Here is a 23,549-nt window from a genome sequence, read left to right on the forward strand (position 1 = left end):
AATGCAGCTGTGTATCAAATACTTCGAGTGCTAACAAATAATTCCGAAAACGGGCGAAGGATATCAACATTCTTTCTTATTGCTCTTCATTGAGGTAAGGAATCCGAGTGAGATGGCGGTGGATATCCTGCCGATCGTGAAGGAGCTTGCCTAAGAGGACATCTGGGTCAATGGAAACAACATGTCATAAAGGCATTCGCAGATGACAAAGAATAGCTCCATAATGAAGCCGCATGCCACTCCATTTGTATAATGTATAAATAAGAAAGAACTGCGATTTTAATACGTGAGATTATCACTGTCGGAACTCCTTGAGTAGCGCAAGTGATGTAGCTTAAGCATGACGGTGAGTTTTGGCCACCATATGATCAGTACGCTACAAGGAGATTGCCCTTACAGGGGCAGCATGTATCCAGAGCATCACGCGCAGATCAGAAGCTTGCACCAAGGGTCACAACTCCAACGGCTGAAGAGTTGGTCGTGCGTGCCACGTCGACAGAAATGCCGGCCATCTCTTTACGGCCAACAAACCACAGTGCTACGGATCCTTGTTGAAACTGTTGCCAAGAAGCGCTGAAACCGTAAGCTGAGTGAGTCATGGTACAATTGACCTGCATTGCGAGTCGCAGAGCATCAGAAGAAGGTTGTTGGTAGAAGGGCAAGCTGCGTGGGTGCAGCTCTTCCCGCCTGTGCACTCGTGGTCCGAGCGGCCTGTGTTCTTTAGCGGAACGGGAGTGATCGGCGGAGTGCGGCAAGCTATCGGATTACATGATCAATTGATATGCGGGGTGGAGCCTGAGGAACGCAATGCGAAACGGCAGGCAGCAAGGGTCGGCAGGAACTTGAGACAACAGAAATTTCGGATGATGCCGAATGGAACGAGCAGAGGGCAAGTCAGGCGAGAAGGCGGTGATGGCAGGCGGTGGAGGGTGGAGGGTGGAAACAAGCTTACTTATCCGCACGGGCGCGATTTGGTTGGTGCAGGGGCAAGACGTGTCGCCCGCGCGTGCGTTGTATGCAGCGCGCCCGCCGAGACGCTTTTTGTTGCTCCCGTCAACAACCACACCGCACCGCCGCATCCCGCTTCCGCCGCTCCCTTCGCCTCTCCCGTCAGCGGCATCGCTTCCCCCTCGCTGCTGCGCACCCGCCGTCCGCCGCAACACATGTCTTGATCCGCTTTGATTTCCACACCGAATCACACCATGGAGGACCCCTTGGTCACAACCCCAGGGGCCGCCGCCAACGGCATCTCCGCGCCCAAGCAGCCCGCGCCCACATCCACATCGATAGACCCGCAGGTCATAGTCGACCATCTCGTAAAAGTTCTGAGCGTCACCTTGGGCGCCTCGGAAGAGGACCTCGCTGCGCCGGGGAGCTTGCTGTCCGAGTCGCTGTTGGCGGACACGCTGCAGCGCTGCACACGCTTCGCTCTCGAGTCGCAGGTTGCGCTCTATGTGCAGAGAATCATCAGCGACCGCGAGCAGATTGACGCCGCGAACGGGTCGGAAGGTTCGTCTGCGCGCTCGCCTCCGCCTCAGATCGTTGCTGATCACTCATTTCGTTTAGTCCCGACGCTGCACTACGTCTACACGCTGACCTCCGAGCTCTCCGCCACGAGCTCCTATGATGCCTGCATCGCCATTCTGAAGGGTCCGCAGCCAATTAACCCCGCCGCGCCAATCAGCCAGCAGATCCAGGTCATCAATCTCCCCGGAATCGCGCCCTCAGACACTACCACGAATAGCCAGGGCCCTCTCAGCTCGCCCTTTGAGGCCCTACACTCTCTCGTTCACCTGGCGCTGGCGCCCTATTTTGATGCGTACACGAAGAGCCAGGCGGCGCTCCACCCGAGCTGGAGCAAAGGAGACGTCGATGCCAGAACCGGCATCCCTGGCGCTAAGAAGAGGATTGCAGAGCTAGAGTTGAGTTTGCTTCAGTTGCAGCAGAACACCGAGATACCCGAGCTTTTGTTGGCTCAACCTGATGTAATTCAAAATGCGTTGGAGGAGGCCCAGGCCAAAGGGGTCAAGCCGACCATCGACCTCATTCCCGCGGCGTTGTTGGACGACAGCAAGTTCTTGAACAACCTGCAGAACATTGTCAACGGGTGGATTAGGTCGATACAGACGATTACGAAGACGAATCGCGATCCCGCCAGCGGTACCGCGAATCAAGAAATTAATTTCTGGCTGAATATGGAGTCGGCTTTGGCTGGAATCGAGCAGCAGCTTCGCAGCGATGGCGTGTCCCTCACCATGGATGTGCTCCGGCACGCGAAGCGTTTCCAGGCTACGGTCAGTTTCAGCACGGACACGGGCTTGAAAGAGACCATGGAAACCGTGCAGAAGTACAACCTACTGATGCGCGATTTCCCTCTTGACGAGCTTCTGTCCGCGACCTCATTGGAGAAGGTGCAAGATTCCATCAACATGATCTTCGGCCACTTGAACAAGAAGCTCCGTGCCTCTCCGTACCCCATCAAGCGCGCCCTTGCATTGGTGGAAGCCATCTCGGGTGATTTGGACGCTCGGATACACTTCCTCCTTAATGGTCGCGAGCTCATGCACCAAGAGTTCCCTGACTTTGATGCAACCATGAAGCTCGCCGAGGGCGTCTGGCGTGCGTGGGACGACAACGTCAAGGAGTTCACTAACGTTGCGCGTGAAGTGTCTCGGCGCAGGAACGAGAAGTTCATCCCCATTAAGATCCAGCCCCGCCACATCCGGACCCAGGATAGGCTCAAGTACATCACGACCTTCCGGAAGAACCACGAGCAACTTCAGCGCACCATCGTCAACGTGCTTGGTCCCAGCACTACGGTCAGAGAAATCTCTGATAACGCAAAGGACGATGCTGTCATCGTGGAGGAGATTGGCGATGTAGACGCTGTGGAGGAGGTTGCCCAGGCTTACGCAGCCTTGAAGGACGTCGATGTCCTGGACGTTACTCCCGAAGGAACCCGCATCTGGGAGCAGGCTGAGATGACGTACAACGAGCGCACATCTCGTGTTGAGAACTCCATTATTGCCCGGCTGAGAGACCGTCTGGCTACGGCGAAGAACGCCAACGAGATGTTCCGCGTCTTTTCCAAGTTCAACGCACTTTTCGTTAGACCGAAGATTCGGGGCGCCATTTCTGAGTACCAGACTCAGCTAATTGATAATGTCAAGCAAGACATCTCGGCATTGCACGAGCGTTTCAAGCAACAGTACGGACACTCTGAAGCTCACGCCATGGCGCAGCTCCGGGACCTTCCGCCAGTGTCTGGTGCCGTCATCTGGGCGCGTCAGATTGAACGTCAGCTTGATGGTTACATGGGCAAGGTCGAGAACATTCTCGGCAAGGACTGGAGTCTCCACATGGAAGGCCAGAAGCTTCAGAGCGAGAGCAACATGTTCAGGAAGAAGCTCGATACGCGGCCAATCTACGAAGCCTGGCTGAAGGAGGTGCAGAGGCGCAACCTGTCCATTTCCGGCCGTCTCTTCAGCGTTTCTCGAAACCGTGCTGCTGGCAATTCTTTGGAACTAGGCGTCAACTTCGACCACCAGGTCATTGCTCTTTTCAAGGAAGTGCGCAATCTACTCTGGCTCAACTACCAGGTTCCTCACGCTATCAACAACATCTCGAAAGAGGCCAAGCGCGTCTATCCCTACGCTGTCAGCATGATGGAGAGCGTGCGTACGTACTCGCAGACTACTCGTGCGATCACCGAGATGGTTGAGGTTTCGATACTCCTCCACGGTTACCAGAACGACGCTCAAAGCTTGATCACAAAGGGCGTCCCTCTGAAGTGGGAGAGTTTCGTCCACGCCTATGACTTGCACATCAGGCAAGGCCCGCTCGCCGCGACAACAGATCACTCCTTGGCTCCGGCAAGAGGTGAGAGCAAACACGTCCAGTTTGTCCGGGAGTTCGCCGCAGCTGTTTCGCTCCTCCAAAACAAGACCGAAACCCTCAAGACCATTCACGCCAACATCCAAAAGGCTCTTATCGACCTGGAAACCTGCCCTTACAAATACGATGCTTTCCGCTCCAGCTTGGATTTGATCCAGCGCGCTGTTGATCAGCTTAACCTCGAGAATTACGTCAACCTTCCTTACTATGTCTCCGAGTTGAACTCCAGGATCGAGCGCACTCTTCTTGTTCGTCTGAGCACCGCTATTCAGGAGTGGATCCAGGCTTTCGAGAGGGCAGACGGTTCTGACCTTGATGGCCGGCCTACGACTGCTTCTTCTGAGGGCGCAGAGAAAAGCCGTCCCCGCCTGTCCCACCTCATTCACGAAATCACTATGCGCAACCAGGTCATCTACCTTGATCCTCCGCTGGAGTTTGCCCGTGCTAGCTGGCTTGACCAGTTGCATGAGTGGCTTGGCGTTATTTGCAGGCTCGAGAAGATCAAGTCCTCAAGATACGACATGCGCCTCGAGGCTGTTCAGGATCCCGCCAGCCTTCGCTTTGTGGACCTTCCCAGCCGCTGCACCGAGTCGCTAACCCGTGTGTACGGTGCCATCGAGGAGAAGATCAGGGAAGTCAGCGTCTACGTCGATGACTGGCTTCGTTTCCAGTCCCTCTGGGATCTCAAGTCGGACCAAGTTTACGATATCCTTGGAGACGAGCTCCGCAAATGGCTGCAACTGCTGCAGGACATCCGCAAGACGCGCTCGACTTTCGATACCTCGGATGTTAGCCGCACCTTTGGCAATGTCACGATCGACTATGAGCAGGTCCAGATGAAGGTCAATGCCAAGTACGACCAGTGGCAGCATGAAATCCTCGTCAAGTTTGCCGCTCGTCTTGGAGCACGTATGGCAGAGGTCTATGCAGAGATCGAAAAGGCGCGCAAGGACCTTGAGGGCCAGTCTCTCGAGTCGTCCTCTACTGCTCAAGTCGTTCACTTCATCACTTCCGTCAAGCAATGCAAGCAGAAGGTCAAGACCTTGGCTCCCGAGGTTGAAATTTTCAGGCAAGGACAGACTACGCTCACCCGCCAGCGCTACCAATTCCCCCAAGACTGGCTCGACTGTGATCAGATTGATCACGAGTGGGCGACGCTCAACGAGATTCTCAGCCGGAAGAGCAAGATTGTCAATGACCAGACGGATGCGCTTAGGGCCCGACTTACTGCTCAGGACAAGGTGATGACCGACAAGATCACCGAGCTTGTCGGGCAATGGAACGAGGAGAAGCCTGTTTCCGGTACAATCCCTCCTGAGGAGGCGTCCGCTACTCTGCAAGTCTTCGACTCGAAGCTTACCCAGCTCAGCGAGGAGGCGAGGATGGTATCGGAGGCCAAGGAGGCTCTCGACCTTCCCCCTAGCGGAGAGAGTATTTTGCCTACCCTCCTTGAGGAAGTCCAGGATTTCAAGTCCGTTTGGGCTGCGCTCTCCACTATTTGGAGCAGTCTGAACGACCTTAAGGACACTCTTTGGACGAGCATTCAGCCTCGCAAGCTCCGCCAATCCCTTGACAACCTGATCAAGATGACCAAGGAGATGCCCAGTCGCATGCGCCAGTATGCTGCTTTTGAGCATGTGCAGAACCACCTCAAGGGTTTGCTCAAGGTCAACCCCCTCCTTTCCGATATGCGCTCTGAGGCTGTGCGCGAGCGCCATTGGGTGAAGATCTTCCGTGCTTTGAAGCCGAGCAAGAGATACTCGCCGTTGTCCATGACTCTGGGCGATGTTTGGGATCTCCAGTTGGCCCAGAGCGAGAACGTTATCCGCGATGTCATCACCCAAGCCATGGGTGAAATGGCCCTCGAGGAGTTCTTGAGGCAAGTCCGTGAGACTTGGCAGAACTACTCTCTGGAACTTGTATCCTACCAGAACAAGTGTCGCTTGATTCGTGGCTGGGACGATCTCTTTGCCAAGTGTAGCGAGAACTTGAACTCTCTGCAGGCCATGAGACACTCTCCATACTACAAGGAGTTCGAGGAAGAGGCATCGTCTTGGGAGGAGAAGCTCAACCGCATCCATGTACTCTTCGATGTTTGGATTGACGTACAGCGTCAATGGGTGTACTTGGAAGGTGTTTTCACGGGCAACGCCGACATTAAGCATCTCTTGCCAATGGAGTCCTCTCGATTCCAGAACATCAACTCCGAGTTCCTGAACGTCATGAAGAAGGTCTCCCGTTCACCCTTCATCCTCGATGTCCTGGCAATTCAGGGTGTGCAGAAGTCGCTTGAGCGTCTCGAAGAGCTGCTCAACAAGATCCAGAAGGCCCTCGGAGAGTACCTTGAGCGCGAACGTGTTTCCTTCCCTCGTTTCTACTTCGTGGGTGATGAGGACTTGCTCGAAATCATCGGTAACAGCAACGATACGGTCAGGATCGCGAAGCATCTGCGCAAGATGTTTGCTGGTCTGTCTGGATTGATCACCACTGAGGACTCCGTCATCACCGGCTTCACCTCCAAGGAGGACGAGAAGGTTCAGCTGAAGAAGGAAATCTCTCTGATCAAGACTCCCAAGATCAACGAGTGGCTGGGTGCACTAGAGTTGAACATGAAGACCACTCTGGCAGAGCTGCTTGGCGAAGCCGTGGAGCAGTTCAATGGCATTCTGCAGGCCGAGACGATCGATCGGGAAACGTTTGAGGCCTACATCGCCCAGTACCCGGCACAAATCGTTGTGCTCGCTACCCAGGCTTGCTGGACCATGGACGTCGACAATGCCCTGCGCAACGGTGGTTCTACTCTTCCGGCCCTATATGAACGTCAAGTCAACATCTTGAAGCTCCTGGCCACCGCTGTGCTGGGAGACCTTGACTCTATTCAGCGCAAGAAGTGCGAACACCTGATTACTGAGTGTGTCCACCAACGTGATGTCATCGACAAGCTGAAGACGCTCGGAGCCGACTCTGAGAACCATCACGTGTGGCTTCTGCAGATGCGCTACGAGTACAAGGCTGAGGGCGATTACCTCCAACGTCTCAAGATCAAGATGGCCAACGCCACGCTGGATTACGGTTACGAATACCTCGGTGTTACTGAGCGTCTTGTCCGCACTCCTCTTACCGATCGCTGTTTCTTGACCCTTACCCAGGCTCTCTCGCAAAGACTTGGTGGTTCTCCCTATGGGCCTGCAGGTACTGGTAAGACCGAGTCAGTCAAGGCTCTTGGTGTTCAGCTCGGTCGCTTCACTCTCGTCTTCTGCTGTGACGATACCTTCGACTTCCAGGCCATGGGACGTATCTTCCTTGGTATTTGCCAGGTCGGCGCTTGGGGCTGCTTCGACGAGTTCAACCGTTTGGAGGAGCGTATCTTGTCTGCCGTTTCCCAGCAGGTGCAGAACATCCAGCTTGGTCTGCGAAAGGGCGCTACGGACGACAAGGCTCAGATTGAGCTGATCGGCCGCAACCTTCGTGTTGATCTGAACACTGGCCTGTTCATCACCATGAACCCTGGTTATGCCGGCCGTTCCAACCTTCCCGACAACCTGAAGAAGCTGTTCCGCAGTGTTGCCATGTCGAAGCCCGACAAAGAACTCATTGCCGAAGTCATGCTCTACTCCCAGGGTTTCGCGCATGCCAAGCCGATTTCCAGCCAGATCGTGCCCTTCTTCGACAAATGCGCCAAATCCCTCTCGAAGCAGGCCCACTACGATTTTGGTCTGCGTGCGCTCAAGAGTGTGCTGGTCAGTTCTGGTGGCCTCAAGCGTGACCGCGTGGCTAAAGACGACGGAGAGCCGACCGACACCGACGAGGTTATGGAAGCTCAAATTTTGCTGCAGAGTCTTCGCGAGACGGTCGCCCCCAAGCTTATTCAATCTGATGTCGAGACGATGAGGGACATTGAGGAAGACTGTTTCCCTGGGATTGAATACATGCCCGCACCGCTTGAGGCTCTCCAGCAGGCGATCCGTGACACTGCAAGCGAGAACCGCCTTGTTGTCAGCGACAACTGGATGACGAAGGTCCTTCAGCTCTACCAGATTCAAAACCTGCACCATGGTGTCATGATGGTTGGCTCTTCCGGCTCCGGCAAATCCACCGCATGGAAGACGCTCCTGCAAGCCCTTCAGCGCGTTGAGGGCACGGAGGGTGTGTGCCATGTCATTGACCCCAAGGTCATGTCGAAAGAGCACCTTTACGGAAACTTGGACAGCACGACCAGAGAATGGACTGACGGTCTGTTCACCAGTATTCTGCGTAAGATCGTCGACAACCTGCGTGGAGAGGACACCAAGCGCCACTGGATCATTTTCGACGGAGATGTCGATCCCGAGTGGGTTGAGAACTTGAACAGTGTGCTTGACGACAACAAGCTGCTGACGCTCCCGAACGGTGAGCGTCTCAACCTGCCGTCAAACGTCCGCATCATGTTCGAAGTCGAGACGCTGAAGTACGCAACCTTGGCCACGGTCTCTCGATGCGGTATGGTCTGGTTCAGCACCGATACTGTTTCCACCGACATGATGATCGCCAACTACCTCGGCGAGCTGCGTGAGAAACCTTTCGAGGACTTGGAAGATGACAGCGTCGCTCCCGGTGTCATGTCACAAAAGGCATTGCAACTACAGAAGTTCGTTGCGGATCTTCTCGAGCATAGCCTACTCAATGATGGTTTCGTCAACAAGGCCCTTGACAGTGCGCGTCCCTTCAACCACATCATGGAGTACACTGAGATCCGCGTCCTCAACACACTCTTTTCCCTCCTCAACAAGACTTGCCGCTCCATGCTCGAGTACAATGTGCAGCACCCAGACTTCCCGCTCGAGGACGAACAGATCGAGGCCTTCCTATCCAAGAAGCTGCTCCTTGCACTCACTTGGTCGTTGACCGGTGACTGTCCCTTGTCCGAACGCAAGGAATTTGGCGACATGGTTGCTGGCCTGAGCACTGTGGACACTCCACCGCTCAGTGGAGGCACCTCGCTTATTGACTTCGACGTTGCCCTGCCCCGGGCTGAGTGGACGCTCTGGCAGAACCAGGTGCCGAATGTCGAGGTCAACACCCATTCCATCATTCAGACTGATGTCGTCATTCCCACCATCGATACTGTTCGCCACGAGGATGTTCTCTACTCTTGGCTTGCTGAACACAAGCCTCTGCTTCTTTGCGGTCCTCCCGGTTCCGGTAAGACCATGACGCTTTTCAGCGCTCTTCGCAAGCTTCCCAACATGGAGGTTGTCGGCCTTAACTTCTCGAGTGCTACCACTCCGGACCTCCTGATCAAGACATTTGAACAATACTGCGAGTACCGCAAGACGCTCAATGGCGTTATCCTCAGTCCCACCCAAATCGGCCGCTGGCTTGTCCTTTTCTGCGATGAGATCAACTTGCCTGCCCCCGACAACTATGGTACTCAGCGCGCCATTTCCTTCATCAGGCAACTGGTTGAACAGAACGGTTTCTGGAGAACCTCGGACAAGAGCTGGGTCACACTCGATCGCATCCAATTCGTCGGTGCCTGTAACCCGCCCACTGACGCCGGTCGTACTGCCATGGGCCTCCGTTTCTTGCGCCACTCTCCTCTTGTCATGGTCGATTACCCTGGTGAACTTTCCCTCCAGCAGATCTATGGCACATTCAACAACGCTGTGCTCAAGATCATCCCATCGCTACGTGGCTACGCCGAACCTCTCACCAAGGCCATGGTCCAGGTTTACTCCGAATCCCAAAAACGCTTCACGCCTGACATTCAACCGCATTACGTCTACTCGCCTCGTGAGCTCACCAGATGGGTGCGTGGTATTTACGAAGCCATCAGACCGCTTGAAAACCTTAGCGTCGAAGGGCTGGTCAGGATCTGGGCTCATGAAGCTCTTCGTCTTTTCCAGGATCGTCTTATCGCTGAGGACGAGCGCAAGTGGACTGAAGAGGCTATTTCCCGTGTCGCGATGGACCACTTCCCGACAATCGAGGAGGAGAAGGCCCTTGGTGGCCCTATCCTCTACTCTAACTGGCTTTCCAAGAACTACGTCCCCGTCGAGCGTGAACAGCTTCGCGACTTCGTTAAAGCCCGTCTCAAGACCTTCTGCGAGGAAGAGGTCGATGTGCCCCTTATTCTCTTCAACGACGTTCTGGACCATGTTCTTCGCATTGACCGTGTCTTCCGTCAACCTCAAGGTCACTTGATTCTCATTGGTGTCAGTGGCTCCGGCAAGACCACTCTGTCGCGTTTCGTCGCCTGGATGAACGGTCTCAAAGTGTACCAAATCAAGGTGCACGGCAAGTATTCTTCGGAAGACTTCGATGATGATTTGCGGAATGTCCTGCGCAGGTGTGGTTGCAAGGGCGAGAAGATATGCTTCATCATGGACGAGTCCAACGTCCTCGATTCCGGTTTCCTCGAGCGCATGAACACGCTGCTTGCCAACGCCGAGGTCCCCGGTCTCTTCGAGGGTGATGAGTACGCCTCCTTGATGACGTCTTGCAAGGAAGGTGCGCAGCGCCAGGGCTTGCTACTGGACTCGCAAGAGGAGTTGTACAAGTGGTTCACACAGCAGATTGTCAAGAACCTCCACGTTGTGTTCACCATGAACCCGCCCGAAGAAGGATTGTCCTCCAAGGCTGCCACTTCTCCTGCGTTGTTCAACCGTTGCGTCCTCAACTGGTTTGGCGATTGGTCCGATCAGGCACTCTACCAGGTTGGCACCGAACTCACGCAGTCGGTCGACTTGGATCGTGCCAAGTTCAAGTCTCCGGACAGCATTCCGGTTGCGTACAGAGACCTCAACCTGCCGCCCTCGCACCGTGAAGCAGTGGTGAACGCAATGGTATACATCCACTACTCGCTGCATCGCTTCAACGGCCGCCTTCGGAAGCAGCAGAACAAGATCATGCACTTGACCCCGCGTCATTTCTTGGACTTCGTTGCGCAATATGTCAAGCTTTACAACGAGAAGCGCGAGGACCTTGAGGAGCAGCAGCGCCATCTTAACGTCGGTCTCGAGAAGCTACGTGAGACTGTCGACAAGGTCAGCGATCTGAGGAAGAGCCTTGCCCAGAAGAAGGCCCAGCTTGAACAGAAGGATTCCGAGGCCAACGAGAAGCTTCAACGCATGATTGCAGACCAGAGTGAGGCGGAACAGAGGAAGAGTCACTCGCTCGAAGTGCAGGCTGCGCTCGAAAAGCAAGAGAAGGAAGTTGCGGAGAGAAGAGAGATTGTGCTCGGTGATTTGGCCAAGGCCGAACCTGCCGTCGAAGAGGCTCAGAAGAGTGTCAGCAACATCAAGAGGCAGCACCTGACCGAAGTTCGTTCCATGCAGAACCCACCTGCTGGTGTCAGGCTTGCCCTAGACTCGGTCTGCACCTTGCTTGGACACAAGACCTCGGACTGGAAGTCTATCGTCGCCATCGTGAGAAAGGATGACTTCATCACCAGCATTGTCAACTACGACAACGAGAAGAACATGACCAGGAACGTCCGCATCAAGATGCGCAACGAATTCTTGAGCAAGGACGAGTTTACATTCGACAAGGTCAACCGCGCATCGAAGGCCTGCGGTCCCCTCGTGCAATGGGTGGAAGCCCAGGTCAACTACTCGGAGATTTTGGACAGGGTCGGTCCCCTCCGTGAAGAGGTCGGCCAGCTCGAGGATGCTGCGTTGCAGACCAAGGCCGAGGCTCAAGCTATCTCCAAGCAGATCGATACCTTGGAGCAGAGTATTGCAGCTTACAAGCAGGAATACGCGGCGCTCATCAGTGAGACGCAAGCCATCAAGTCCGAGATGACCCGCGTCCAGTCCAAGGTCGACCGTAGTGTGCGTCTGCTCGACAGTTTGTCTTCGGAGCGTGGACGTTGGGAGGAGAGCAGCAAGAGCTTCGAGACGCAAATCGATACCATCGTCGGCGACGTCCTCGTTGCAGCGGCCTTCATCGCTTATGGCGGTTACTACGATCAACAGTATCGTAAGGCCATGACGGAGGACTGGTTCCACATGATGCACATGTCTGGTATCAGCTTCAAGCAACCCAACCCCGTCACAGAGTACCTGTCCACGGCGGATGAACGTCTCAAGTGGCAGGAGAACTCGCTTCCTGCTGATGATCTCTGCACGGAGAACGCAATCATCCTCAAGAGATTCAACCGCTACCCTCTCATCATCGATCCGTCTGGACGCGTCACGGAATTCTTGGAGAAGGAGTGCCAGGACCGGAAGCTCACTGTCACCAGTTTCCTGGACGACTCCTTCACGAAGCAGCTCGAGTCTGCCCTGCGTTTCGGCAACCCAATTCTTATTCAGGACGCAGAGCATCTCGACCCCGTCCTCAACCACGTCCTCAACAAGGAATATCAGAAGACTGGTGGCCGTGTGCTCATCCAGCTCGGCAAGCAGGAGATCGATTTCTCGCCGTCGTTCAGGCTCTATCTCTCCACCAGAGATCCTTCGGCTACCTTCGCGCCCGACATCTGCAGCAGAACCACGTTCGTCAACTTTACTGTCACTCAGAGCAGTTTGCAGACCCAGTCGCTGGCGGAAGTCCTCAAGTCCGAGAGACCCGATGTCGACGAGCGCCGCTCCAACCTTATCAAGATGCAGGGCGAATTTGCTGTTCATCTTCGACAGCTCGAAAAGAGGTTGCTGCAGGCTCTCAACGAGTCGCGCGGAAACATCCTCGACGACGACAACGTCATCGAGACGCTCGAGACACTCAAGAAGGAGGCCGCCGAGATTTCAGCCAAGGTTTCCGAGACCGAAGGCGTCATGACCGAGGTCGAGAACATTACGCTGCAGTACACCATCATTGCTCGCTCTTGCTCGGCCATCTTCGCTGTGCTGGAGCAGCTGAGGCACGTCAACTTCTTCTACCAATTCTCGCTGCAATACTTCACGGACATCTTCGAGGCCGTGTTGCAGGACACGAAGAAGGCGGCGAAGGATCTCAGTTACACGGCACGTATCGATCACATCATCAAGGGGCTGTTCATTGATACCTACCGCCGCACCTCGCTTGCTCTGCTGCACAAGGACCGTGTCATGCTGGCGATGCTGTTGGCGCAGGCCGCTCCTTACAAGATGGACAAGTCCCTCATCGACGCTATCTTGGACGACGACCTGGTCCCGATCGACGTCTCCACCAACCAAGACCGCAGGGATGAGGCCATGGAGCGCGCGACCAAGCACCGACTCTTCAAGACTGAGATCGAAAAGATCGATTCCGCTGCTTGGGATGCCTTCTGTACTGAAGAACTCGCTGAGAACCATGTGCCGCCGGTCTGGCCGGACAACACGGAGAAGCTGGACCAGCACCTCCGATCTCTCATGCTCATCAAGTTGTTCCGCGTCGATCGCTTCGTCCCCGCTGTCGAGAGGTTTGTGTACGAGGTCTTCGGCAAAGAGTACGCGGAGGTTACAGACGACCTCGGCGCCATCGTCCAGCAGGTTGGCGCCATCACTCCGGTCGCTCTCGCTTCGTCGCCCGGTTTCGATGCTTCTTACAAGGTCGACAACCTGGTCGAGCGCATGCATGTCTCGTGCACGAACATTGCCATGGGATCCAACGAAGGTGTCTCGTCGGCAGACAAGGCCATCACGGCCGCGGCGGCAACGGGCAACTGGGTCATGGTCAAGAACGTCCACCTCGCGCCCACGTGGCTGCAGAGTCTCGAGAAGCGCATCGACAGCCTCAAGCCGCACTCGGACTTCCGCCTCTTCCTGTCCATGGAGACCAGCCCGCGGATCCCCGTCAACCTGCTCCGCGCCTCGCGCGTGCTGATGTACGAGCAGCCCGCCGGCATCCGAGCCAACATGAAGGATTCGCTGAGCCAGCTGAGCTCGCGGGCGCAGAAGCAGCCGGTGGAGCGGGCGCGCGTGTACCTGCTGCTGTGCTTCCTGCACGCCGTGGTGCAGGAGCGGCTGCGGTACGCGCCCAGCCTGGGGTGGAAGGGCTTCTGGGAGTTCAACGACTCAGACTACGAGTGCTGCAGCACCATCATCGACATCTGGACCGAGTCGGTCGCGCACGGGCGCACCAACATCGCGCCCAAGAACATTCCGTGGGACATGATCCGCACCCTCGTGACCGAGATGTACGGCGGCAAGATCGACTCGGAGGGCGACTTCGCGATCCTGGCGGATCTGGTCACGAACATCATGGACCCGGCCGCGTTCGAGGAAGGGCACCGCATCGTCAAGCCGACGCCCGAGAACGAGCAGACGTGCCTCGAGGTGCCCAGCGGCACCGCGTTCAAGGCCTTCGTCGACTGGGTCAACGAGCTGCCCGAGCGCGAGCCCCCCACGTACCTCGGCCTGCCGGCCAACGCAGAGAAGCTGCTGCTGGTCGGCCAGGCAAAGACCATGGTCGGCAACTTGAAGCTGGTCGCGGACCTGCTGGACGAGGGCGAGCAGGTCATGGCGGAGGCGCAGGAGGGTGGCGCGCAGGGGCAGTAGTTTCTGGTTGTGGTGGTGATGGCGAGCGTTGGATGATTGGTTTTTGTTTTGGGGATGAGTACACGATATAACTCCTAAGGTGTGATGATGGGAAGTTAGTGGGTAGATGATTTTGAACGGTGTGAAGCAGGCGATGCTTTGTATGATGGATGACGGGATTACGAGAATGATGGATGAAGAGGGATGATGATGATGAAGAGGAGCCCGCAAGGGGGTGCTTTTTTTTCTTCTTCTTGCTTTGTTTGGCTTTTGCTTGCTTTTAGATTTTTCTTGTTCTTTGCTTCTAGTTTTGTATTTTCCTTGTTTTTGAAATTCTAATATAGGGTATCATTACTTGGGAGTATTGAAGAGATCACTGTATGACGAGGTTATAGTGCTTTGTGTGTATGCGGTTTGCCGGAGTCTTACTGCTTGTTTGCTCGGTCTTGGTGTGTAACCGTTGCTCTCTGTGGCGCTTAGTGGGTATGGTTTCTTCTTTTCTGGGTTTAGACGGTGGTCTCACATTGGTGCTTTTGCTCACTGCTGAAGAAAAGGAAAATGTAAATGATCGGCTGAACTTCCACAACCAAAACCAGAGCCTATTGCTTTTAGTCGCCTAAGATCTCACACAACGGAAAACAGAATCTTACCACAAGGGCTTTGCTTTGATCACGTACAGTAGGAAGCTTGGAAACACGCAGCCGGTGTGGAAATCGCAAGCAAATGAGTGAGGTTTTTCCTTGACCAGTTCTGTTCGCACCGATCCACTCGCCCTTTTCGGCGCTCGTGACACTGCCTGCGTTGCGACTTTGGCACGCGCATGTAAGTGTCATACGCCACTCTCCCTTGCACCGGACCGTCAGGCGGAGAGATTTTGACGTGCGTCCTGCACCTGAGCTTCCAGTCTTGCCGTCTTCTGCAGCTGGCATGAATGGTTTAAATATCTGGCCAACGTGTGCAGTGGATCAACTGCAAATTGAAGACTCTTCGGGGCAAGCTGAATGCTTGCTGTGAGAAGATACGAATAACAATCAGTCACAGTGAACTCACTTCGTTTGCTGGGTCTCGTTCCCGATACTGCCTCTGTCGCTTACTCATGCCGACTTCCACTCGATGCTTCCACCAGTAAGGCACTTCTCATGTGCACTTAGAGGAAATTTGAATGATATTATTCGTCATCATAGGGTATTGGTTCACGTCAGCGAAGATCAGTCTTGCTGCTGAGCCAGTCTGCGATGTCCGTCACCTTGAGGTGAGAGTCGGAGCAACGAAACGAAACCGGAAAGTCGATACAGTGTTTCCCACGTATAAGGCACAGTTGTCTCCATGTCGATCCTGCTGCACTCAGACTTATGGTGTATGGTTACTCAATTGAATGGGCGTAGGGTTGCTTTATAGCCGCTGAAACAGACGCTGTTGCTGAGTCCCTGCACGTGAGCGCGGTTGTGGAGCAGCTGACGGGGCTTCATGCCGGCCATGCCATGGTTGAGAGGCAACAGCGCTGACAGTATATGAATCGCTTGGCTGCTGTCTCAGCGCTTCTCCCTGGGGGCCTTGGGCATCAGGGAGATGTCAATATTGCAGCCAACGAATCCAAATGGCTCGTCACTTCTGGGGCCATTATTCTTCTTTTTTTCTTTTCACGGCTGTAAATCCTTGGTTGGTTTGGGAAGAAGCTGCACATCGATATGAAGTGGTAATGGTGATGATGATGATGACAAAATTCCGTTCGTGATGCACTTCATGAGCATTACCTATGGAGATCATCGACAAGCTTGGCTCGGACTGGCCACAATTGTGACATTGCCGCCATTTGTGGATAGGAGCACGCCAAGTACCAGCATTCATCTCACTACGAGTAGTGAAACGAAGAACCACTTAAAAACTACGGTGTAATGCTCTGAACAGCTTCGGCTTCGCAGAAGGCTAAGCAGTGGGGCCAATCATGGCTGTCGGCACTAGCATTACGGAAGCTGTGGAGAGACATTGCGGAGTTGCTGTGGTATGCATCGATGATGGTGATGAAAATGTCGATGCTGCGGATATTCATGATGGATGAAGATTGAGCGGCATGATCCGTGGTATTGCTGATGTGAACACTGGTGTGGCTAAAGGTGAGGCAATGACTTCAGCATAAATAGGGGACGTTCCTCCAACCGAAGCAGTTGTGAATTCTCGTTGTTTCTTTGCCACTGTAGCTCCCAAAGGATTTAACCTGAAGGAACGATCAATCGTTTCAGAAATTGCGTCGTGCCTTTTTAACCGCGATCTTGCCCAGATATTGGAAACCGTCTGTCACGAGCGTTTTGATCTGAGCCTCGGAAACCCAGAAATCCGCCTGTTCATATCCATGTCATTACTGGGCTTAGATCCCAGTCGACCATGTGTTAATTCACTACCCCACAAGGCTCCCCGCAAAAATACTCCACACTCCGCGAATGCAAATGTCTGTGAAAGGGAAAACGCTTCAAGATATCCAGCGAGATGTCAATGGATGAATTCCTGTCCTTTCCCTTTCAGACCACGGGTTGAAGGTGTAAGAGCTTGATGCTTCCCGAAAAACTCAAATTGCGAGACACATAGAAGTGGCCACACTTTCACAGGAAGAGGAGAGAGAAAGGAGGAAGGAACAATGAGACCGCAGAACTCGCCAAATGTGAAACTTAGCTCCCCATCGGATCCCTCAATTTCTGCTATGGCGTAAGTAAGCCAGTGGTTTGTCTTCGAGGTGCGTTGGAGAAAGCAAATGGTACACACATGCGGGGCAACGACCCAGCTTTGAAACAACCCCATATACTGTGTGGGGTATGGTGCGGCACTGTACCTGCATACAGTTCGGATCATTCGTGCCGAAGATGAGCTGGGGCTTTTCCCCCACAAGGCCGTCGATGAGAAAAGCTGCCTAAAAGAACTGTCCAAAATATACCTTTCAACGTCTCCGGCCAAATACCCATTCGCACTATATTTTCCCCCAAAGATGCCGCCACCACAGTTCCCAGAACGCTATCACGACCCGGAATACCAATCGACGCATAGAGAACTTCAATCCAATTCTCTGATCCGTCCGCTCGAAGCCGTCCTTCCGCCGGGTGTCAGCCAGGCCGACTTTGATCGCGCGATCAAGGAGTATACCGACGTCGTCGGAGAGGATGGCGTCTTCATCGGACAGGCTCTGGAGGATTACATCGATCCTTACGAGCTGTGGGAGGCGGAGGGTAAGAGAAGGATGCCCAGTGGCGCCGTCTGGTGAGTTTTTGCAACCGGCAGCTTCTACGTCCCATCATCACGGTCCATCTGACGAAGCAAACGCAGCCCTCGCTCGGTGGAGGAATTGAGAGGTGTTCTGCAGATCTCGAACAAATACGGCATTCCGGTGTGGACCTTCTCTCGCGGCAAGAATCTGGGGTACGTCTGATCTCCCTTTCTCCCAAATTCTACCATCCCTCCGGGAGGAGCACCCCAGGCATTCCCGCGTCTAATCACTTTCTCGACAGATACGGCGGTCCGGCACCGCGCCTGAACGGCTCGCTCAGCCTCGACCTGCACCGGATGAACAAGATCATCGAAGTCAACGAGCGCTTCGCCTACGCCGTCGTCGAGCCGGGCGTGACCTTCGCCGACCTCTACGAGCACTGCGCCAAGCACAAGCTCAAAGTCTGGCCCAGCACGCCCTCGCTGGGCTGGGGCAGCGTCATCGGCAACGTAAGACTTTCGCCCTTGATCTCATCACCACCACCATTATCCGTTACCTCCTCCCCATCCTCCTCCACCCTTCCCTCCTCCCCTTACTCTCCCTTTATGCCTGCCTGCCCCCGCCAACTAACTAACACGACCATCAACCGAAATCAAGACGCTCGACCGCGGCACCGGCTTCACCCCCACCGCGACGCACCACCAGCACATGTGCGGCCTCGAAGCCATGCTCGCAGACTCCGACCCGCCGTCCCTCGTGCGCACCGGGCAGTTCGGCGTCTCCCGCTCGCCCTCGGCGCACCTCTCCAAGTTCGCCTTCGGGCCCTCGGTCGACGGCCTCTTCCTGCAGAGCAACCTCGGCGTCGTCACCAAGATGAGCGTCTGGCTGACGCCCGCGCCGCAGGCCTACGTCGCGTGCGCGCTCGACGTGCCCGACGTGGCCGACGTCGAGGCGGTCGTCGACGCCTTCGGCGCGATGAGGAGGGACGGGTTGCTGCCGGGAAGCATGGTCTACGTGTCCGGGGTCGTGGAGTGGGTGGCGGTGGTGAAGGGCAAACGGGCCAACGTGTGGCCGGAGGGACGGGGGGTGATTCCCGAGGACAGGTTGAAGGAACTGCAGAGCGAGTTGGGGTTCGGGGCGTGGAACGCGCGGTTCGGGCTGTACGGGCGCAAGCGCGTCGTGCAGGCGCAGTTTGAGGAGCTGAAGGAGATTTTGGCGGCGAAGGTGCCCCGGGGGGAGTTTCGGGGGACGTTGTACGCGGCCGAGGGGGAAGGGGAGACGCTGGATCCGACGACGGTGCCGGAGCCGCATGGCGGGTTTTGGGTGGGCGTGCCGAGTCTGTGGAGCTTGCCGATGGTGAAGTTCCGGCTGCCGCTGGAGGAGGGGAAAGGGGTGGCGGCGCATATCGACTACTCGCCCATCGTGCCGTCGGATGGGAAGGTCGTGCTGGACTGGATCGGGACGGCGAAGGCCATCTGCGAGGCCGAGGGGTTCGATTTGATGTGCGACTTCTTCATGCACGAGAGGCATGTCATCTTCGTCAATATGATGGTGTTCGACAAGACGGATCCGGAGCAGCGCCGGGCTGTGGAGGCCATCTATCAGCGGCTGTTCCAGGAGGGGAAAAAGAGAGGGTTCAGCAACTATCGATCGCACGTCAACTACATGGGTAAGTCATGGAGGCAGTTGTTGCATGGTGAGCTTCTACTGACTCGGATGATAGATCAAGTGGCTGATCTGTATGACTTCAATGATCATGCGTACCGGCGCTTTGTTGAGAACCTGAAGGTAATCTATTGAAATGCTTCGAAACCGTTCACCAAGCTAATGTAATGGCGCAAAGGACACTCTTGATCCAAACGGTATCTTGTCGCCCGGGAAACAGGGCATTTGGCCGAAGAAATATCGGGACAACAAAGAGACGTTGAAGTCACACTTGTGAAGGAGAATTGATGGATGTAGAGTTCCAGTATCATGGTATTGTTAGCCACGAATCCCTAGTATGGATCAATAAGTGACTCAGCTTCAAGTATGTTCCAATATGAACTGGCGCTTAAACGCTATCAGTAGGGATTGTAGGGGAATGATCCAAAGCCTTGTCTCCAAATCTTTGACCCTCTCTTCTGTGGAAATGTCATGGCCTAGAATCTCACACAAGTCCCGCAAGCTGCGAATTCAAAGCATCAGCTCGTCCAAAACCTCCCCGTTCGCACTCACTTCCACAAACTCGTTTCTCGTTCTGCTAAAAACCTCCGGCACACCATGATCTCCAAGTTGGAACTCATAATTAAGAGCCGCTCTCGACCGTATTCCCACTCGCTTTGTAGTCTCCTGGAATTCATCGTCAGGGTTTCTACGTCGACGTCTCCTCTTCTTCTTATTCTGCTCCCCGCTCTCTTCATCGTCTGTAGTGAAATAATTGTTTGGTTTCCATTTCCTCTTGACCTTGGTTCGTCGAGCTGCGCGGGCAGGAGTCGTCGTAGCCGCGGCCTACTCGGCGTAGTCAGTATCGCTGTCGTCGATAATCTCCACAGGCCGAGAAGCGGAGCTGCCCACCGATGAAGCAGACCCTTTGGCTGCTGCTGAAGTAGACCCTTTGGCTGCTCCTGAAGAACTTCCCATGAATCGACCGCCTCTGCCCCGCGAGCGGGGCCTGCTACTTGGCGCAGCTGCCGCCTTTTTGACAGTACCCCCTCCACGCGGGCTTTGCCATGTGTGGTTTGTAGTCCTCCTCCGCTTGATGGGAGAAGGCTGGCTTGGGCTCATGTTAAGCGCTCCGGAGCGCTGATGGAGCAAGATGAGGTTCTTGGCGTAGGACTGCGGGATCATGACTTCCCCGGTGTCTGGATGTAGACGGTAGGTGGTACCCAGAGACAATTCATCATCCGGCTCCGATTTTGAAGAAGCCCCGGATGCTTGCTTCGCCACTGTCAAAGCTCCGCTGCGATGATGGTGAAGGACCATGTTTGCGACATGGCTGTTAGGAATCATGACCTCGTTGGTGTCTCGCTCTATGCGGTAGACGATTCCGAAGGAAAGGTCTTCATCTGTCTGCAGGTTCGTGGTCGAGCTTGAAGGCGTTGGAAGTTGGACGGCGGCATTTTCCGGTGAAGCGCGACGGCGTGATGGGGTGGGAGGGCTAGCATTTCGGGTATGCCTGGTGCTTGCCCTTACACCGCTTGCTGCAGCCGAGTTTGTGTTCATGCTTGCAGACGAGGGATTAGTTGGTGTCATCCAAGAAGCTGGTTGGGAAAACATCCCATATCTCTTTGCGGTCGGTGTTTTCTTGGGCGTACTGGTGGCCGAGTGCATGCCCGGTGTCTCGACGTCTTCATTCTCGTCAGTCGTCGAGTGGCTTTCCGTTCTGAACATCCCATAACTTTTCTTCGGAGTAACTGGCTGCTTGTCTTTCTTGTTCTGGCGTTCGGCTTCCTCAAGCTTCCTAACTCTCTTTTTCTCTTCTGCCTCCAGACCCGAAAACCAGATCAAATCCTCGGTCGTCGCTTGTCCAGATACTACCTTGGAGTCATAGATAGCTTTCGCTTTCTGGAACTCAGCGGCATCGTCTACACCGAGGTTGAGTCCAGTAGTGTTCCCCGTCTGAACAGGTCTTCGACCTGAACCACTTGTGTTTCCGCGCAACCGGGCGGACCTGCGAGTTGGCGGTTTAGTTCGGGTCGCCTCATCGGTATCCGACTCAGTTTCGGTCTCGCACCTAATGCCTCCCCCTTCTGCATCTTCGTTAACGTCAGGATACCTATGGTACCGGTCCTCCCAGTACCCGGTCCTTGCCACGGGAGGAATGAACCGGCGAGAGTTGCGAGCGTTCTGACCTTTACGAGTTGCGGGAGATATCCGACTCGAGCCCTCTCCATTACTTGATTCAGGTGGTGGCGTCGACCTGCGTGCAGCGTTTTCGTTGAGAAGATCCGACAGCGTTGGTTCCTCAGGTTCTCGCGGCACAAACAGACTCGTACCGTCATCGCGCCGTTCTGCATGTGGTCGCTGAGACGGGTGGGCGGCGTGGGGAGAGCTTGCCTGCTGACCCATGTTGGGGTGAGTTGCTGAGCCGGATGCCGCAAAGTGGGCGGCCGCAGCGACTCTCGACGTCGGGCCGGACGATGGGCTGTACCCAAGTCCAGACGAGGATGCGCCGGCATTTGTGTTCTGAACGGCTACTCGGGCTAGGTGCGGCGTGATACCCGTAGACAGTGTGCGCCTTGAAGTGGGTGTGGACGGCTCGCCCTTAGATGCCATGGTATGCGTGGTGCTTGTGAAACAAAAGGTATGGCCAAGGTAGATGTGGTGGAAATGGTTTGGAGAGAAGAGAGGAGGTAGGCGCTGGTCCTTTAATGTTGGGTCTGCGGCCGTGACAGATGGGGAAAGCGCAGCTTGCGCAGGCAGGGACCGCGCAGCAGAAGCGCAGTCAAAGTGGAAGGCGGAAATTGCAGACACACAGGCGCAAGCACATAATTTGTGATGCTTGGTGAGCAGATAAGCGCGAATCTACATCAAGACGGCGAGGCTTTGACACGTGCTGGACCCAAATGTCGGGGACACTGACAAGCAGTTTGAACAGAGGCGAACATAGCCTTGTCATTGAGCGGTCAGCTTCTTCGCTAAAAAGTTCGGAGAACGTATATACCCGGATATCGCATCGTAATTCCATTCTAATGCCATAACGCCATGCAATGCCGTACGCCGCGTAAAACATGAGTCTTTCCCGACGAACAAGACATCTACTCCAGCTCGTCCTCCGGCAACACTTCATCAGCTGCCAGACCCATCTCGTGTCCCACCCTCCTCACCACCTCCCTGATGCCCTTGCACGCCGGGCTGTCAGGATACGCATCCAGAAAGCTCTCTCCATAATCGCACGCCATCCCGATCCTCGGGTCCAGCGGCACCGCGCCCAGAAACGGGATGCCCTGCTCCTCGGCCAGCTTCCTTGCGCCACCGGTCGACGCCCTGAAGATCTGGCTCTGGTGCTTGCAGTTCGGGCACACGAACCCGCTCATGTTCTCCACGATGCCCAAGATGCGAATCCCCGCCTTCCGGCAAAAGTCCACCTCCTTCCGCACATCCAGCAAGCTGACCTCCTGCGGCGTGCTCACCAAAACCGCGCCATCCACGCCCGCCTCCTTCAGAAACGAGTTCACGCTCAAATGCTCATCGCTCGTGCCCGGCGGGGTGTCCACGACCAAGAAATCCAGCTCGCCCCACTCCACATCCTTCAGGAACGTCTTGATCAACCCGTTCTTCTTCGGCCCGCGCCAGATGACGGCGTCGTCGCGGTTCGGCAGCATGAACTGCACGCTCATGACGCCCAGGTTGTCCGCCACCCACACCGGCTCCATGCCCGTGCCCGTCACGTGGATCGTCTCCTCCTCGACGCCCATCATCTTCGGGATGCTGGGCCCGCAAATGTCCGTGTCCATCAGCCCGACCGAGCTCTCCGCCCGCGACGCGAACGCGTGCGCCAGCATCACGCTCAGCGTGCTCTTGCCCACCCCGCCCTTGCCCGACAGCACCAGCAGCTTGTGCCGCACCCCCGCCAGCCGCGCCGCGATCAGCGGTATGTCCGGGTCCGGCCCTTTCGGCGCCGACGCGCAGATGGCCTGGTTCGGGCACCCCGCGCACGAGTCGGCCTTGCCCGCGCTCTGCGATTCCGGGCCGGGGCAGTGTTCGGGCTCGGGCGCCACGAGTTTGGGCGCGGCTTTAAGCGGAGCGTCGAGCGCCGCGGCGCCCTCGGACGTCGTAGTGGGCGGTTCTTCGAGGGTGGGCGCCATGATTGGGCGCGCGGATGCGGGCGTGTGGAGGCTACTGTTGCGAGAGGTGTAGCGAGTTGTGGCGGAAGTAAGCGGGCGTAGCAACGTCTTGGTTGCTAATTTGAGGGTTCTGGTCGGGAACAATGTTTGTGGTGGCTGCGGAGGTGGATGGTTTGTTCAGCGGAATTGTTGCGGGTGGCGAGCGCGGCGTCATGCTTGGTAATACCATCCGATGCCGCTCTCATAGGACCCTTGTGCCCCGCATCACGTGCA

The 23,549-nt window shown here is 55.6% G+C and overlaps 3 protein-coding genes across 3 annotated transcripts; 2 read left to right on the plus strand and 1 right to left on the minus strand.

The window, feature by feature from the left end:
• Window positions 1-1,202: 1,202 nt before the first annotated feature.
• DYN1 (dynein heavy chain) lies at window positions 1,203-14,336 on the plus strand (the record flags this gene model as incomplete). The annotated part of the gene is made up of 1 exon (XM_066776998.1): window positions 1,203-14,336. One exon carries the CDS (start codon window positions 1,203-1,205, stop codon window positions 14,334-14,336), a length of 13,134 nt encoding a protein of 4,377 aa, XP_066632840.1.
• Window positions 14,337-17,292: 2,956 nt separating this feature from the next.
• SLS55_005552 (uncharacterized protein) lies at window positions 17,293-19,450 on the plus strand (the record flags this gene model as incomplete). Its single annotated transcript, XM_066776999.1, has 6 exons — window positions 17,293-17,561; window positions 17,628-17,720; window positions 17,810-18,017; window positions 18,166-19,177; window positions 19,232-19,296; window positions 19,352-19,450. 6 exons carry the CDS (start codon window positions 17,293-17,295, stop codon window positions 19,448-19,450), a joined length of 1,746 nt encoding a protein of 581 aa, XP_066632841.1.
• Window positions 19,451-22,247: 2,797 nt separating this feature from the next.
• Window positions 22,248-23,297, minus strand: NBP35 (cytosolic Fe-S cluster assembly factor nbp35; the record flags this gene model as incomplete). The annotated part of the gene is made up of 1 exon (XM_066777000.1): window positions 22,248-23,297. One exon carries the CDS (start codon window positions 23,295-23,297, stop codon window positions 22,248-22,250), a length of 1,050 nt encoding a protein of 349 aa, XP_066632842.1.
• Window positions 23,298-23,549: the final 252 nt, after the last annotated feature.

Source organism: Diplodia seriata (genome assembly GCF_021436955.1).
Source record: "Diplodia seriata strain FDS-637 chromosome Unknown scaffold_5, whole genome shotgun sequence".
Classification (NCBI taxonomy): domain Eukaryota; kingdom Fungi; phylum Ascomycota; class Dothideomycetes; order Botryosphaeriales; family Botryosphaeriaceae; genus Diplodia; species Diplodia seriata.